The 17,994-nt window shown below is 39.4% G+C and overlaps 1 protein-coding gene across 1 annotated transcript in view; it reads right to left on the bottom strand.

The window, feature by feature from the left end:
* nrg2b (neuregulin 2b) overlaps positions 1–17,994 on the bottom strand; it is a 63,529-nt gene that overhangs the window by 7,021 nt on the left and 38,514 nt on the right. Inside the window, exons 5-9 of the mRNA XM_063499579.1 lie at positions 11,227–11,285; positions 6,143–6,166; positions 3,593–3,695; positions 1,672–1,801; positions 775–902 (exon numbers count right to left, since the gene is read on the bottom strand). Of these exons, the coding sequence (XP_063355649.1) occupies positions 775–902; positions 1,672–1,801; positions 3,593–3,695; positions 6,143–6,166; positions 11,227–11,285 (444 nt within the window). The remainder of the gene's footprint in view (positions 1–774; positions 903–1,671; positions 1,802–3,592; positions 3,696–6,142; positions 6,167–11,226; positions 11,286–17,994) is intronic.

Raw genomic sequence — 17,994 nt, 5'->3', positions numbered from 1 at the left:
AACAAATTATACTGTATTCGTAAGTACTTGGTACGTGCACTCTTGGACAACATCCTGCAGTTCCTTACAGAGCTTAACAATTTTATCTTAAAAAAAGAAAACACAAATATTTTTGAAATCTGTCAAAAACCTGTGAAAAAGTAAAATTTTTATACCCAAACTTTGACACTTAAATCAGAAAATAAATCAAACGTGACATTCAACCACTAAAACTCATTTTTCTGTTAAGTAGGAACAATTGCATATATCTGTAATTTGGCATCTTAATCTTAAAAATAAAAGTGTGCTTCTCCTCATTTACTGTAAAACAGTCAATCTTGAAATTCATGGATAACAACAATAATTCTATTTTAGCATTAAAGTGATCATGTCGATTAAAGAGCTTGCACAAACTGGTGGATCAACCATTACAGAAAAAATGATTCTGGTAATTAACCAATAATGTTAAATTAGCACAACTGCGGCATGAACCTTACACTCGATGGTGTTCTATTAAATTTGTTATGCACTGTAAAGTACGTACGACAGCCCCCAGTGGATTTCCCAGATGTAACAGTCACAGACCAATAACAATCCGATTATTTTGACTGAGGGTTGAATTGTGTGAACATTGTTTTAGTATGCTGCCCATCTTTATCTGTTTGGTGTTTACAAGAATATCTGCAACAGCTCAAAGATAAAATGTGCTCCAACTGGACAAAGACTAAGGATTAGCAGAGAACTGTTCTTTTGCTTGGATTATGTGTGCATCCTGACTGCAGTGTGTGGATGTACCTGGAGGCATGTGAGGCAGTGGTAGAGTGGTGGGAGCGGGTCGACATTCGACTGCCTGCATAGTTGCCTGCACCCTCTGCTCCGTGGCTGATCACGCACTCGGTCGTAGGGACGCTCTTGGAGATGTACTGAAAAAATAAAACATAAAAGGCGTTTGATTACTTTGTTACCTTCAAATCAAAACAAAAACAAACATATGGACAGGGAATTTTAAATGTAACTACATCAGGGCGTTCTGCTCTTTCCTCTTCACTGTTTTCAGCTTTACGTTTATGCTGACTCATGCCTGTTGTATCTCCACCAGGATGGTAGGTGTTTTCTGACCTCTCTTTAACATGTAGCTAGCTGCGTGACACCAAAATTTCCCCATGTAGTCAGTGAATCACCGTTTTATTCACACAAACACCTTGCTGAAGGCAGACCTTAACTCAAGTTTTAAATCGAAGTCACAAAGCTAAAAAAAACTCCAGCAGGAACATGAACCAGCTGAGTCTCTGTTGGTTTCTGAACATCCAGTCCTCCTGTCTTTTTCCTCTTCGGTCGGTCATTAGCATTAATGAATATGTGAGGGTTTTCTGGACATCTTGACACCCAAATCCTATTTCTGGGATGGGTATATTTAATTAAAAGCACTGATATGTCTGGTTTTATTTTAATAAATGCTTTGGGGCTTTGATATAGTGGATTTTTATGCTATATCAGATCAGTAGCTATGCTTGTAAATTAATTGCTGTTGAATCGCATAGCAGAAAGTCAAATGAAATCAATTTGTTACAGTTGCAAACACTCTGGTTTCAACTTAAGCTTAAACAGCTTCTCTGAAAGTAATGATGATTTACAAAAACAAACTAAAATTAGGGCTCCACTCAGCTGAGTGTTATTATTGTTTGGACTCACGTCAACCATGGGGATCTCCTCAGGACCAGGGCCAGGATGATTTGGCCCATTAGCCAACATGCGGTTTGGCTGCTCCACACACTGATTCTGGTTTTGGTGTAGGTGACTCTGCATCTTCTTCCTCTGCTTCCTGGACGGGTGGTGATGATGAAGGAACAATAAGAGATCTACCAAACCGATATCCTCTCTTACTACTGAATTCAAAATATGCGAGGGGACGTGGTAGAACATGAGTAAATAGCAATTAGCTAGCAAAATGTGAATTATATGTATTTATATATTACTATTGTACTTACAGTCAGTGTAAGATGCCTGCACTAAAACTTTTTTTAGGTCTATAAGATGCTAGCAGTTTCAAGATGCCTTCCTCCAGTCATGTTATTTAAATGACAATGTTCAAATATGGTACTGTGCAAAAGTCTAAGTAGTTTAGTCATTTAAAAAAATAGATTTGAGCAAATGTTCTCCAAGCTTTCTCGTGGTTTTTCAAAGTTTTTCTTCAGACATTGGCTTTTTCATTTATTTTTGTTTACACATAACAGAGAACTTAGCAGAAAACTAACTTAAAATTGTATCTCTAGGCTCTTTGTTACAAACACGCTGTCACAAAACAAAACCATGTTCCTATTTCTTTAGTTGAATCTATGGAAAAGATCAAGTCTGACCAATTTAAAATAATCTTTTTCACCAAAAACTTAATTTTAATACATCTGTTTGCTAAAAAAGTGTCCATGAAAAATTTGAGGAAACTAGACAAGTAAAGGGCAAAACACAAAATAGCAAGCCTAAAACAACATCTATAGTATGAACAGTATGTGAAAGTCACGTTCTTAAGAAACAGGCCCTTCACCATTCAGAAACGGTCTCAATGGAAGACTTGCTGTCAAGAAACCATTAAGGAAGGAAAACAGGGTGAAACGGCTAAAGTCTGAAAATTACACAAGAACTGGACTGAGGATCAGTGGCAACAGGTGTGATGGAATCATGAAGCCAAACTTGAAACTTTTAGTTCAAATGATTGTCAAATGTATCATATATGGAAGAGGTCAGTAGAGCGGGACAACAGTGAGTGTCTGGAGTTATCTGTAAAACACGGTGGAGGCTCTGTCTTAGTGTGGGCCGCATTTCAGTCGGTGGTGTTGGGAATCATGTCATAACTGCTGGAAGTATGAACACAGAAAATTAGTGTCAGATTTTCATCCATTATGCAATACCATCTGGAAATCATCTGATTAGCAATGGCTTCATTTTTCCACATGATAATGATCCCGAATACACTGCTAGTATAGTAAAAGCATAGTGGATAAAAAACACACAATGAAACACTGTCAGGCATGGATTGGCCTCCCCAGAGCCCAGACCTCAACTTTATTGAAGCAGTGTGGGACCATCTTGACAGAGAATGTAGCAAAAGTCAGAAACATCCAAAGTGGAGCTTTGAATGTCCTTCAAGAAGCTTGGAGAACTATTCCTGAAGACTACTTAAAGTAAGGTGGTAATATCAAATATTGACTTTTAAGCGCATTCAGATTTCTTTTTGTCTTATGCACTGCATTTACGTTTATGTTTGCAAATATTTTAGAAAATCGCAGCACTTATTTTTCCTAGCAGAATACAGTGGTTCGAGAGTTTTGCACAGTACAATTTTTTCACAAATAAAGATGCAGCTTCTTTTTTTCTTTAAATAGAGGACTCTAATAATGTCTTAATTAATAATATTTCAGTTCCAGAGGACAATTTCTGCAGAACAAATGCTTTTAGTCAAAGTTACTTAACATGTATGCAATATAAGGCTTCTGATTGTAATAGAGTACTTTTAGGTCTTTGTAATGGCACTTTTGCTTTTAACTTAAGGGTTAATTCAAAGGTTTTGAGTCTTTTGTATACGGTGGAATCGTTTCTTTTTGCTTCAAAGACATACTTTGTTTTGCAGTAGGCCACCACACAAACGATGCCAACCACTAACAACGCCACACAGATGCCTGTGATCGTCAGCACCCGCCTCTGGTAGAGCTCCTCAGCCTCTGTGGATGCAAATATGCAAACACATACACACACATTCACACGCACATTTTACCATACCAAAAATACACACGCACAGACACACACACACACACACACACACACACACACACACACACACACACACACACATACAGCATGAGCACTATCCCATCTATGGCAACTAAAGAAACTGTTGTCCTCACTATTATCTGCTGTCATCGTGTCCCTGTGCTGTCTCTGTTCTACCAAATCACATGCCTTGGACTTTTAACGTTCTTGCAGTCACACAGTACTACCACAACAAAGAGGAGTAATTATACAGTCTCATGACTATCATGAGGAAAAGCTGAGATGTAAACCTACAACCTGGCACAGACTTCCTGCTGTCTTAAACAAGTTTGTAATGGCCATGGGGATGTAATGCCACAGATGGCACTGGAAAAGATCTGATGCCATGCCTGTATGGATAGAGTCACACGAGACAAGTTGTCAAGATGGGGGGAAAAAAAATCAGGGTTAACACCACAGCGGCCCGAGAACCAGATGAAAGTTTGGTATTCACATAGCTCGCCATCAGCATCACAAACACAGGAGGATTTTTTGAATTAAAACAAGTTGACACCAGATTGACTGTTTTGCTGCCCCCTGGTGGTGTGACCTATTACAGCCCAACAGCAATGTCACAATTTACCACCTTAACCTTAAGTTGAAGCTAAAAAGCGAAACATTTTTATCAAAGAAAAAGGTTTAAATAGCACCCATGGTGTTATGGTGTTTAGTTTGTTATTTTACAATTTTACAATAATCTAATTCATAGCTCATATTCTTGGGAAAAACTGTGAACGACTATACTGTTTCTTTAACGTGCAAATTTCCTGCAAGAGTCCTTGTGCGTTGGAAAACTAACCAATTTCGATTTAAACGGACTCAACAGTACAGGCGTGGAAGTCCCTGTGGATCACATTAAACTTTATTTAGTTCATAACACATTTATGGTGATGGCGCGTGAATCCTGTAGTGTATCCAATTCAGATTCTGGGGGCTGCTGCGGCGTAACACTCTGTGTCAGAACGAAAAGCACAAAACACAGTGCAACAAATAAACGGAACGTGAGAGGGAAGAGAGAGGGAATAAAAGCAGGAAAAGCAAAGTGGTGAAAAAGGAGGAAGCAGAAGGAAATACACAGAGGGAGAGGAAAGAGGCTGCAAGGGGAGCAGGGGCGTGTCCAGGAAAAAGGCCCAGGAGAAGAAAGAGGCCTGCGGGAACCAAAGACTGACCTGACTTTGTCCCCTTATCAACTAACTGGATTATCGAGGTCACTGCATTGTTAGTTACGGCCAAATTAACAGTAACCAACAGTAACTTTTTGTTTTCATCAACCTAAATCAGTGTCAGTGCGCCCCAGGGCAGCTGTGGCTACAAGGTAGCTTGCCATCACCAGTGTGTGAATGTGTGGATGACTGGATGTAGTGTAAAGCGCTTTGGGGTCCTTAGGGACTAAATAAAGCGCTATACAAATACAGGCCATTTACCATTTAAATCTTCTGCAACACAAATATTTGTTTGTTCAAATGAGTTTCTTCTCAGTTTACATTAAAACTAATGCCGTTCAGTGGTGCCTGAAACCTATCATTAAACCTGCCAAACAAAACAAAAAAAAACTCTAGACACGCCACTGAAAAGAAGGGAAAGGGGGGAGGGAGGGCACGAGGAGAGTCTCTAAATAAAGGGCCTCCTCTGTAGGGATTGACGAGCCTACGAGAGCCTCGGCCCGGCATTGTGTGTGTGTCACAGGGTACTGATACAGAAAGGCAAAAGGAAATGGGAAGGCAAGCTCGCTGGCACAGTGGGGCCAGCAGCGATCGTGATTTAGGACAGGCAAGCTCTTGACTGTGACACTGAGTCAATCAAGGGCATAATAATAAGGACAGACTATGTAGTCAGGCTTTTTTTGCTGGCTTTTGGCAGTGCTTTGCAAAAATGCTCGCAGCTTGCATGTTTTTGTTCGACGGGCTGCTGAAACCAATATGCACACTGCCAAAGCCCGGGGGACGAGCCAGTTACTTGTATTTATCAATGATGCAAAACATTCGCTGATTTTTCTTTTGGAGCAAAGATGGCAGCTTTTTGCTTTTCTGATATGGTGTCCAGATAAACAGTTTGGATTCGTATCAGGAGCCCCTTACACTGAGTTTGAATGCACCTCTGCACGTTCTCTTATTATTGTATCCCTTCCCAATGAATTTGTCTCTTTCTCTAGTGTTGTTAGACCAAAAAAAGAAGAGTGCATGCAAAGACGGGAGGTTAGGTGTCTTAAAACCAAGTTAGTGGGCAGGAGGAAAAGAAGGACAGGTTGTGAGAGACCCAGTTGTTGGTTTTAGAGAGAAGATGGGACAATAATGTGTGACTGTGAGAGGATCTTGGCACATCCTTTAAGCACAGCAAAATGAATAATAATGTTCCATACCCATAAATTCAATTCTGAGAAGCTCTGCCAGCGCAGAAAGTTGTCGTGGTAAAAGGAAAGAGACACATAGGGTCAGGTGTAATGTCCACTTTGGAGCAGATATATTATTTCCATGTCCTGCATATGCTGAACCAGGATATAAGTTAATTATAGAGTGACTGACACGCGTACCGTCTAGTAACAGACAGACAACTCAGACAGCCTCAGCTCTGTGACCCCCAGAAATGACAGGAAAAACTAACCAAAAAAAGAAAAACCCAAACAAACGAAACCAAAAAACAGGCAGAAATCAAACACGAAGGGAGAAAATGAACCAAAAGCAGAAGGAAAGAGAAACAGCAAGCAGGAAAAGGCATGCAGAGAAAGACTGACAAAGACAGCAAGACAAGAAGCCACATCACTTACTGCTATATTTACTAGACCTCATTTCTGGAGTAAACAACATTGGACAGAAACAAAATCAAAAAGGACAAAAAAATAAGACAAAAAAGTAAAGAAAACAAACAATAAAAGCAGTGAGTTTCTCTCCAACATAAAAACACAGTACAGTCGATGAGGCTGACACAACAAATGGGGGTGGGTGCTGTAACTCATTCGCCTAATGGCAACTGTGTGCCTTTGTACTGATTACAGCATACCTTCTGTATAACGCTGCTCTTAGAGACTCTCATAGGATTTACAGAGAGATCATCTCAGCATTCCCAATATTTCTGGCCTCACATGCATTACTGGCCAGAACAGTCCACCCTAACTTTTAACTTCTGTAACCTTGAGCACTGTGTGTTAATACCGCTAGAAAATGACACAAATCGATTTAAAACAGCAGAGAGTGTTCCTTCACCGTCACAGTGCAAAAGAAAACACAGACAGACTTCAGCATGAACACAAGGCTTGATGGTGGGGTCAAAATAAGCACACGTTACATACAATAAAACCTGTTCTTGCTTTAAATGTGACATTATTCAGTATGGAAACTTCAGCAATAGACAAACAGAAACAAAAGCACAACATGAACGTGAAGCAACACTGTATAACCCCTGGAAACAAGAAGTTTTATCTCGGTGTGATTGCTTGGGCAGCTACAAGAAAGAGCTCGTTTGATTCTGTACAAAAGAAGCCAGGTGCTAACTTTAAAAATGTTCATTCTTTAAGCAGAGATCTCATCCCGTTAATTATGTGCCTGTGCCAATATTGGCTGACTGTGTTTTGCTATCACTGCCCATGCAATCACAGGAGAATGACCAAACACATTTCTTTCATCCCTCTGGTTTAAACAAGTGTTCAACATTTTGGGAAATCCACATATTTGACTTCCTGTGCAAGTGGGTTTGGTTATGTGGAAACTGGTCGTGTTTTTAATATGTTTTGATTGCTGATTGGAGCAAAAATGCTAAAGATTGGAGAGAAGGGGACGACAGTCCTGTTTAAATACAGAGAGACCAGTCGGTCTCTCCAGGAAGACATTCGGAGCGTTGCGCTTGGTTGTCACAAATGAAAAATGAGAGCAGGGGAACAGGAGTTTCACAAGTTACATCCCACCCAGCAAAAACCTCTTTGAAAAGACACTGAAAAGACGACCCTGACAGACGTCTAAACAACGCTGATATTTGGTTCAAAAGGGAAAGGTGAAAAGCCGTATTCTTAGGTTGCTGAAAAGACATCTGTTTGCACATCAGTCTGAATTCGTAGCGAACTCCTCTGAAAACGCATAATTTAACCCAGAACCTTCTTGCTGTCAGTAAACACTGAATTTATTAGACCACCTCTTATGAAAACAGGAAAAAACAGCCAAAAATGATAGTGTTATTTATTAGGGAAATAACAAACTAAATTTGTGTTTGGGGCTGCACACTGGAAGAAGTCAGAAATTTTTTTTGCGTGTTCAGAAGTGTAGGTAATTTACTCTAAGTGCGTATCTTAACCAAAAATATTAATGCGTTTTATATTTTTTCTGATTTTTTTAACAGTAAATCTGAAAATTCAGAGATAAAAGCAATATTTATATTTTAGTATTAAAAATATAACTTTGATCAAAGCGCTTAACCATCAGTGCTTAAGCAAAAACTTACTTTGGGTGGCGCTCTAATAAATTTGTACGGTACACGCACTGTATGAACATAACTTAATTTGATTTTTGCCTTGAAGGTAATGCAATACGCAGATAATCACTCAGTGGGCAGGCTGGTGAAAATATGTGGAATTCAAGTCTATGTAAATACGACCTTTCACCTTTTATTCTTCACCTAAATTTAGACTTTCAGTCATCGAAAAACAGTCATTTGGTTCTTGTTAGATTTTAAAATTAGGTAAATATAAGCTCAGATGAACAACAAAACGTGGCATATTAGACTGTGTTATTATTTACTTAACAAAATCTAAGACAAAATGCAGAAGCAGTGTGTGGAATTAAGGAATTAGGAGTTCAGAGGGTAAGCAGCAGAGGTGCAGCTAATCAAATGCACCTGAAAAACTGATCATCAGCAAGTGTGAGCACCACTATAAAAGCTACATTTTGGCAGTTTGCTGGTCTGGTACTGAGGAAAATCTCGATCAGCTCTGATCTTAAAGATGCAGTTGTTGCTGCCTATCAGTCTGGGAAGGGCTATAAGCTCATTTCCAAACAATTTGAAGTCCATCATTCTAGAGTCAGAAAGATTATTCACAACTGAAAAACATCCAAGACAGCTGCCAATCTTCCCAGGATTGGACATCAAAGCTAATTCACCCCAGGGTCAGAACATGTAATGGTCAGAGAAACTGCAAAAAACACAAGAACTACATTTCAGACTCTAAAGGCCTTAGTTAGCATGTTAATTGTTACAGTACAATTAGAAAACTGAACAAGTCTCATGTTTTGCCAGGAGAAAGCCTCCTTTCTGTAAAGAGAACGAGGCAGTACGGCTTAGATTTCCAGACGTCCAGAACAATGTCTTTTGGACAAACGAGACCAAAGTGGAGATGTTTGGCAACAATGCACCATGTCTGTAGAAAACCAAACTCAGCACAGCAGCACAAACACCTCATAGCAACTGTAAGGCACAGTAGTGGAGGGATGAGGATTTAGGTTTGTTTTGCAGTCTCAGGACGTGGGCACCTTGCACTCATTGAGTCACCTGTGAACTCTTCTCTATACCAAAGTATCCTAGAGTCAAATGTGAGGCCATCTGTCTGACAGCTAAAGCATAAACTGGGTCATGTAACAGTGAATCCAAGCACAGCAGCAAAACTACAACCGAACTGCTGAAAAAGGCAAAAATTATTACTTAGTTTTTCACTTCCTTTTCACAGAGTGCTTCTGCGTTTTGCTTTTTGATAAATGAATAGTGTGATATGACATATGTAGTTGTTATTGTATGTTAATAATTTTAGAACCAGCTAAGACCCATGTAGTTTTTATTAATTCCTGATACATGAAACCTCAGAAAGAAAATACTTTGTTTTTCACATGACTGTAAAAGGGAAGTCTTTTAAAAGGTAAAACTGAGGGGATATAAGCCATAGTGGCAACTTACAAAGAGGACTGATACAAGAATCTTTTAGCCTAACTTGGTATAAAGACTGGAAAATTTTAGAAAAAGCTTGCTTGGCTTTGTTCAACACTAAATAATTTAAAAGGTAAAAACATTAACCTCTTAGCTCTACTGTTTGTCTGTAAATAATAATATTCCAGTAACTCACTGCTACTAGCATCAAAACTGAAAAAAAACCACAACTTTCAGTTTTTTACTTTATTTTTTACAATTACACAGTAAATATATAACAATTTACTTTACTATAACACTTTACTCTTTGGTGGTAGTAACATTTTCGTACCTGTGGACAGGACCAGGCAAGCTGTTTCCCTTTGTTTCCAGTCTTTGTGCTAAGCTACGCTAACTTGTTAGCTATCTTGGCTATAGGTTTATATTTAATGTATCTGTATCACATGAGTGGTAATAGTCTTATAGCTCTGTTCAGAAAAACAAATAAGAAAATTTCCCAAATGTTAAAATATTCAATTTATTCAAAAATTAGGTGACAATTTCTGAATGTATTCGAAGTGAACCCTACATGAAAAGTTCAAGCAGCGTTTAGCAATATGCCATAAAAATATTTTATCGGATGATCCATGGGTGCTTGTAGTGAAAACAGCTGGGTAGTATATACACAGTATATCGTAAGCTCTTAACCGTCAGAAGAAATAACCTCTAAGATGTCATTTGAAGAAAGTCAGATCAATACACACTGAGACAGGCCCTCGGTTGAATAACGATGAATGGTGCTTTCAAACCTCATTACCTGAAGACTTAAAATGTTGAAACATTCAAACTCTAAATCTTATTTCCATTCACTTGCCAAATTGTTGGGATTTTGGGCGCACTGTCACTGTTAGCAAAAACTGGCAGCTGTTCAAAACAATGTTGCAAGGACTCAACTTTCCAAAATGTAAAATCGATCAAAGATTTTTCTGCTAATAGATTCTATCCACATAGTTCTGCCTTGATTGCTCAATTCTGGCTTTTCTTTTTCCTGCTCCAAAACAAGCGGCACCAATGGATCATCTACAAAGAAAAGTGACAAAGCGATTCAACGAAAGCAAATAACTTCAACCTCCTGTGTTGCTCATTATGTTAATTCTCTGTCTCCTCTGTTTCTTTTAGTGCAAGCCTCTGGATCAAGCTGCAGCACGAGAACTTTTGGGTGTAATTTACATGACTGATGTGCAGAATTTTAAGATGTAAGACGAGGCATAATGCTTATTAAGTTGTTTATTTTGGAACTGTTTTGTAGATCCAGCGTACTTTAAATAGGGTTTCAAGCAGGTGAGCTGGCATGAAAAATAGATGCAAATATTCCTAGAGTGGTTGCTTCTGGTTACTAGAGGAGCACCACAGAGGAACCAGGGGAGACAGGGAGAGAAAAGGGTGGACACAGAATCATGCAAACATCACACACACGTTCACATACATACGATAACTCACATTAAACAGACGAGCAGGTATGCAAACACACACGCACACGCATACACTCCCTCCATTCAACCCCTCCAATGTAGCATGCAGCATCTCAGTGGGAAAGAGACAGACAAGAGCAAATGGACATACTGTAGAAATTGGCCATGACGGAGTTTTGACAGCGGTCCCCCGTATAGTCATTGGGACACCTGATGGAGGGAAAACGAGACACAGAGGGAGGGGAAGGAAGGTTAAAGTTACAGCGGGAAGAGAGAGGATAAAACAGGAGGAAAGAGAGGAGGAAGACACAAGGACAGATAGATAAGAGGGGGAGAGAGGAAGGGAAGGAGGGAGACGTAGGAGAGGAGAGAGATGAGGGATTAGAAACATCACAATCCACCAAGTACAGAAAGAGAGAAAGAGAGAGACAGAGAGAGAGAGAGATGACCTGCATACTGTGACATCACCGCCATCAATATGACATCACTGCTACAGTTCAGACATCATCACAGTCGTGGGGGTTGTGTGATGGTGGTGCAGGAGATAGGAGGGGTCAAACGCACAGCCGTTAGCCTCCAACCCCTCTCACACACAAACACAGGTGTAGACAACACCCACAAAATGCATACATGAACAATTGCTTTATGGACTCCCACTCGTTGTACTGGAGAAATGTATTAAAACAATTTATTAACCATTATATAATATGCAAACATATTAACAAAACACAGCAGTCATGAACCTGATTGTGTCCAAACCTGTAAGTTTACAGTGGTCTCCACTCAAGACCGATGCAAGATCTATATGTTAGCCAGCAGATATAATTCTGGGCTGTTTTTACACATATAAACAAGAAAGTGAGTTGTTTGAAAAAATGCAGGAGGATGACATGATGTAATCGGATGCTAATCTGTGAAATCACTGTTAGTGGAACACGTTTTATCATTTATCATGCTGAGCTCTTTTTAATAAATGCTCTACCCAGAGGAGGAGCTACCATGTAAACGTCTGTGATTTTGTGCCTCACTTTACTTCTTGCCTCTCTGATCATGGTCATTTTGATGTTTGGTCCGCCATGTTTTTCTCGTCAATTACATTTTAGTTTTTTTGGTAAAGTGTGGGCAAACACAGTGACTGTACCCTGAGCATACATAGGTAGCAGATGCAGAGCTAAAGACTCCAAAGTTAGCTACGGTTTACCTTTTTTGTCTGCTAACTTTGGTGTCTAGCTACTTGGTTAAAATCAAGAAAAATACAATCATTACTATGCAAAATTAACAACATCCCCATAGTGTGTTTTGTCCTCGTCTCTCTATGCCCTTTTGTTGTCTCTTCTTCCCCATCAACCCCCAGCTGTTCATCACTGGTGGCTGCACCCTCCCTAATCTTGAATCTGCTCGGGGTCTCTTCCTGTTAAAAGAGAGTTCTTCCTTCCCTCTTTTGCCAAGTGCTTGCACATACTGGATCGTCTGGCTGCTGGGCTTTTCTCTCTCGCTAATATTGTCGCATCTTTACCTTGCAACACAAACTGCTTTGAGGCAACTGTTACTTTATTTTTAATTATTTTTGGTGAATTCAGCTAATTTCAGTGCTGGCTGGATGATCTTTCGAGCAAGGGAAAGATTATTTTCATGATTAATTCAGTGTTTTCCTATTATATCGAACAGAACTAAACAACAGAAATGTAAAAAATGAGTCCTGTCAGGCGCTAACGCGTTAACAAGCTAAAGGTGCTAACGTATTAGCACCATGCAGCCCCTCGCATGGGGCAATCTGTGCTAAATCGCTAGATTTGCCGCGTTAATGCGGTTATGCCGTTAACGTCATTTTAATGAGATTAACGCTGACAGCACTAGTAAAAATTTAAGCTTGTGGGAAGAGAAATTATAACTGCACTCAGGTAGCTTAGCTGAGCTGACCAGCTAACACAATAAAATGTGACACAATGATGGCCGCTAATCACTAAGACAGAGTTAACTATTTTACAGAATAACTAATACATATATATATATATATATATATATATATATATATATATATATTTATATTAGGGGTGCAACGATACACAAAATTCACGGTTCGGTTCGATACTTTGGTTTCACGGTTTCGATATTTTTTCGATACAAAAAAATGTTCATGCCTTTTTAATTTGTCATTTATTAAAATTATAAATATATATTTTAACTCAAAAGAGCAGTTTTTAAATTTAATGTTGCTGAAACAACAAAGTAATAAATCTATCTGATCGAGAAATCACTCATCTTTGGAAAAAGAGAGTTTATTACAGAGAAATGGCTCTTTCCAAAATAAAAGCTATACTATACGCTTCTTCTGGGCTATATTCTCAGCAGCATATTAAACATATCAGGTCCCCATAAGGAGAATCATGTGCTAACGGCTGTCTAAATGACTCGGGTAAAGTTTGTAGCATGCGTGCTTGCTGTTTTTGTCTGCTTCCACTTGTCTTTGCACTAGGATGATGTCGGAGTAAATGTGCAGTCATATTCATTGTGTTCCCACTAGTGCTGTCAGCGTTAATCTCGTTAAAATGACATTAACGCCATAACGCGGCAAATCTCCGTTAACGAGTTACCGCGGATCGCCCCATACGTGGGGCTGGACGGCGTCAACACGTTAACGAGCTAACTGCGCTAACGCACTAGTTCCCACCAATTAAGCATTGTGTGGCACATCCGACATACTGTTTTACTTTTGTCCATGATGCGCTTACCATCAGGGTCATACTTCACATGAAGACCAAAATAGTTCCAAACGCCAGATCTGAATGAGGGTGGGGGAGGTTCAATTTCGGGTAGCGTTGAGGCAGTTGCCATGTTGCAACGAGCTTAGCTTCTGTCTTGCTAACTTGCGCTGCGCTCAGTGGATCTGCACTCGACAGTGCAGCCTAGGCGGAGTAGTCGAACGCAGATCCACTGAGCACTCAACACAAACAGCATCGTCAGAAGAAAAGTTGATAAAATAAATAAAAATTTTTATATTGTTCGATACATATGCGTACCGAACCGAAAGCACTGTATCGAACGGTTCAATATCGATACGAGTATTGTTGCACCCCTAATATATATATATATATATGTGTGTGTATATACATATATGTATATATATGTATATATATATGTATATATACATATATATATAAAAAATATGGCTGTTTTGCCATCATCAGCTGGCTATTAATCCGAACCATTTCACTGACAACAGCTCCTGCTACAAATGTATTAATGAGTGTAATATAACCAATGCATAGCCAACGCAAAGGTTAGACTCCAAACCAGAATAAAGAGCTGAAAGATACGAAAAATGCTCTAAAAGGCGAAGGTTAGCTGCAGGACAGTAATTCTCTTTGGGTGCGTCTCTACAGCGGCTGGAAAGGCAGGCCTCCCTGTTTGAGTCATGCTGGTCGTTAGTCATGCATTTTCCATTAAATGCAGTGTCCCTGCTCTGTGTAATGCGATGTTTATATGTACTCCATAAATAAATCATAAAGAAACGAGGACCTGCAATCATGGCACGCGCTAAAAAACGAAGCATTTTCCACAAGTCTAAAAAATGAAAGAGCGCGCAGACAGAGAGAGACAGCCCTTCACAGTGTGTGAGCATGAAAACGGGTGGAATAGGTTTTGGTATTTCTTGGGCATAAATAACAGCAACAGTTTACATGCAGCTGCAGAACGTGGTGTTTTGTTTCTGGATGGGTGGCGAGCTGTCAGCAATACCACGAGCTAAACGTGATTCATATTCTGGCATCAGCCATCAAACTCACAACACTGAAACTGCAGCTCCTCGCTGCATCTCAGCAACTAGAAAATTGACGCATGTTGTACCAATTATTGGTATTTTGGAGGCTAAATATTGATTTTGACATTCTTATATTAATCTTCATTCACTTACTAAAACACTACAGGACCCCAAATTTAAATAATTCCTTTCTGAAAATTAAAAAAAAAATCTCTGTAAGAGTGCTTCAAATCCAGAAATGTCTTAAATTGTGTGTTATAATGGGTGTCGAGGCTTTTACCCAGCTGGGAATAATTGATGTAATCTCTTTATTGCTGTAATTGATAGTAGATCAGCTTTTACTGCAGTCAAATGAAAAATAGACATGTTATAGAATATCTTATTCAGCTGCAGTGCACATATGCTGTAGATGGATCATAACAATTGACCACAGTTTTATGATATCATGGGTGTGGCCCCATTACAGTTATTATAGGATGAAAGAATCTCTCTGGCGATTTCACCCAGGCCCCAGTAATGACCACACTGTATTTATTACAGTGGTCAACCAATTTATCCAGTTTGAAACGCAAGGAGCCTCGTCTTCCCCTCATGCACACACTGTCCGTATAACTGACTGGGTATCCTTTTCTCCTCTTTCTCACCACTAAAGAGACAACTTGCATTTTGAATCAATTACAGCAAAAACCCTCAGTAGAGCCCACTCAGCAATTTCCCAGAGAGATATAAATAGAGCAGAGAGAGAGAGCGGTGGGAGACACCGGGTGCAGATGCAGCCCTATGCTGGCAAAGCTTTTACTGTATATCATCTCTTTTCTATTTCTTTTCACCCGTTTTACCCTTTGCATTCCCATTTTTTTTCTACTCTGTACTGTTCTTTCAGCCCCCAGATCAAGTGGAAAGGAAAGGGAAAAAAAAGCTAACACACCTTTTGTTCCAACCATCTGAATGAATGTGGTTATATTCATTATTCAAAGGGCTCATCAAATTTAACAGAAGAACCACGGGCAGTTATGGGCAAACCGTTCACAAACCTGACCTCATGGCATTTGTAGATTAGATTAGTTTAGATTAAATTATCTTTACTGATTCATGAGGGGAATTTCGGCATTTTCCACCTATAGCTGTGAATACACGGCATACTGTTCTATGCCAGCATTCAGACTGTAGTTTAGCAAGTTCAGATTAATCAGAGCAGTGATCTGCAGCTTTACACAGAAAACCAGAGGCACACCGAGGTTTAACTTGCCCACAGCTTGGTGGGGGAATGTTTGCCTGTGCTCATCTTCAATTTACCCTCCATACTCTGTTTAAGCCAGGGTGCCTTTCTGTATGTGCTGTCCTCCACTTTAACCTACAGACTCCATTTTGCAATACAGCATTACTTTCTCCTTCAGGGAAGAGGAGATTACAGGTTCCTCTGGTCGGCACAAAAAGAATTTTAGAGATGTTAACAGTTCTTGCTGCCTGGCTATGTTTTGCAGTGGGTGGATTTGAAGCTGTCGTGCAGATTCAAGAGTGTTGTTATGCGTGTGTCTGTGAAGCCGGGTGGTGGTCTACATATCTCTGAAGTGAACAAGCAGCACAGACAGTCTGCAGACAGCAGTCTTATTTACATCCTGTTATCCAATGGCCTTAACAGACAGGCCAACAAAGGATGACAAAGCTGAGAAGCTACAGTTACTCTCTGGAAAATGCTGGCTAGTCTACTGCTACTTTGCTGCTAGCTTGCTGTGTCTTCTTTAAATATGCAGTGTGTTGTATGCAGTGCAATCATGCACACGCGGTTGTGCAATCCTGCACATTTTGCATCGCTAAACTGCTGTACGCAGCTCCTAATGTCTATATGAACCCTCTCAAACAAAGTTTTCTGCTTGTCAGCACCATGAAAAAAACATTCTGATTTATCCTTCAGCGATGACCCAAAGGCATATCAGACGAGAGGCAGAGAGCGAGTGGAGGGGGAATATTGGGAGAAAAAGAGAGTGAGAGAAAGAGAGAGATAGAAATGTAAAAACAAAGAGACAAAAAAATGGAGATCTGAAACAGACACCTCTGGAGCTAAGGATGGATTTCTAGCCGAGACATCCTATTGTACAGAAAGCATAAAAACAAAGCTTCTGACCATGCATGACTATACACGCCATCTGTTAGCCACATCGTCAGAGGAAGTGTTTGTTACACATCTACAAAATGACCCAACATGTATGCCAGTTTAGAACGGAAAGACTAAAACCTCTAGTTCAGAAAAACGGTTATTATGAAGTCAACTTAGGCGACTTCGATATCTGCTTTTAGGAGTTTATCGAGAAACTGTACTATCTGAACTGGTGGCATGACCAGCTACTACTCCATTTAACAGCTCTCCAGTATATATAATGACTATTTTTAACAGTGTATCCATTGGGTTAAATTGTGCTTGTTTAGCCATACTGTTAGCTAAAATCTTAATTGTTTATTTATACCTTTTATCAAGCTACTTCAACCTTTGATACAAATGTTTCAATTTCAACTGCTAGAAATACTTTCAGCTAAATATTTCCAACTTTTAGCTAGCTATTTCAACTGTGTCCATTCTGTTTTGATAGGTATTGTGCTTGTTTATCTATACTGTTATATAATATAATATAATATAATAATATAACAATACTTAATGTTTCATTTTCATCTGCTTTCCATATTTTTAGATAATTATTCTAACTTTTTATTCTTAATTTAAGATAGCTATTTCAATTGTTTATCTACTGTATTGCATGAAGCTTCTTGCCTGTTTGCATTCATCTTTTAAATTACTTGTGGCCACAGTTTGCTACTGCCTCTGGAAGCAGCCTTAACTCAGTTGACTTCAAATTACTGGAGACTGTATGGCAATGCCTACGTCCCATTAACAAAGGTTGTAGCTGGGCAAGCTGAGAAACCAGGAAGTTTTTTTGCGCATGCGCAATGTTGATAACCTCTGAAACTGAGGCAGCTGCTGGCTTTGCTTTCACTGCTCTGAGATCAGTGCTCATCTGCACATGGTATGGAAACAGAGCTAGCATTAGAAAGTAAACAAGCCCTCTATTATTTATCATTGTAACAGACAAGTTTCCTCTTAATAACCAACTTGACCATGATGTGTTATGAGGAGCAAGCTTTTAATAACTCCTTTAGCATGTT

This window comes from Pelmatolapia mariae, linkage group LG2 (assembly GCF_036321145.2).
Source record: "Pelmatolapia mariae isolate MD_Pm_ZW linkage group LG2, Pm_UMD_F_2, whole genome shotgun sequence".
Lineage (NCBI taxonomy): Eukaryota > Metazoa > Chordata > Actinopteri > Cichliformes > Cichlidae > Pelmatolapia > Pelmatolapia mariae.
This window is presented reverse-complemented; position numbering and strand designations above follow the sequence as displayed.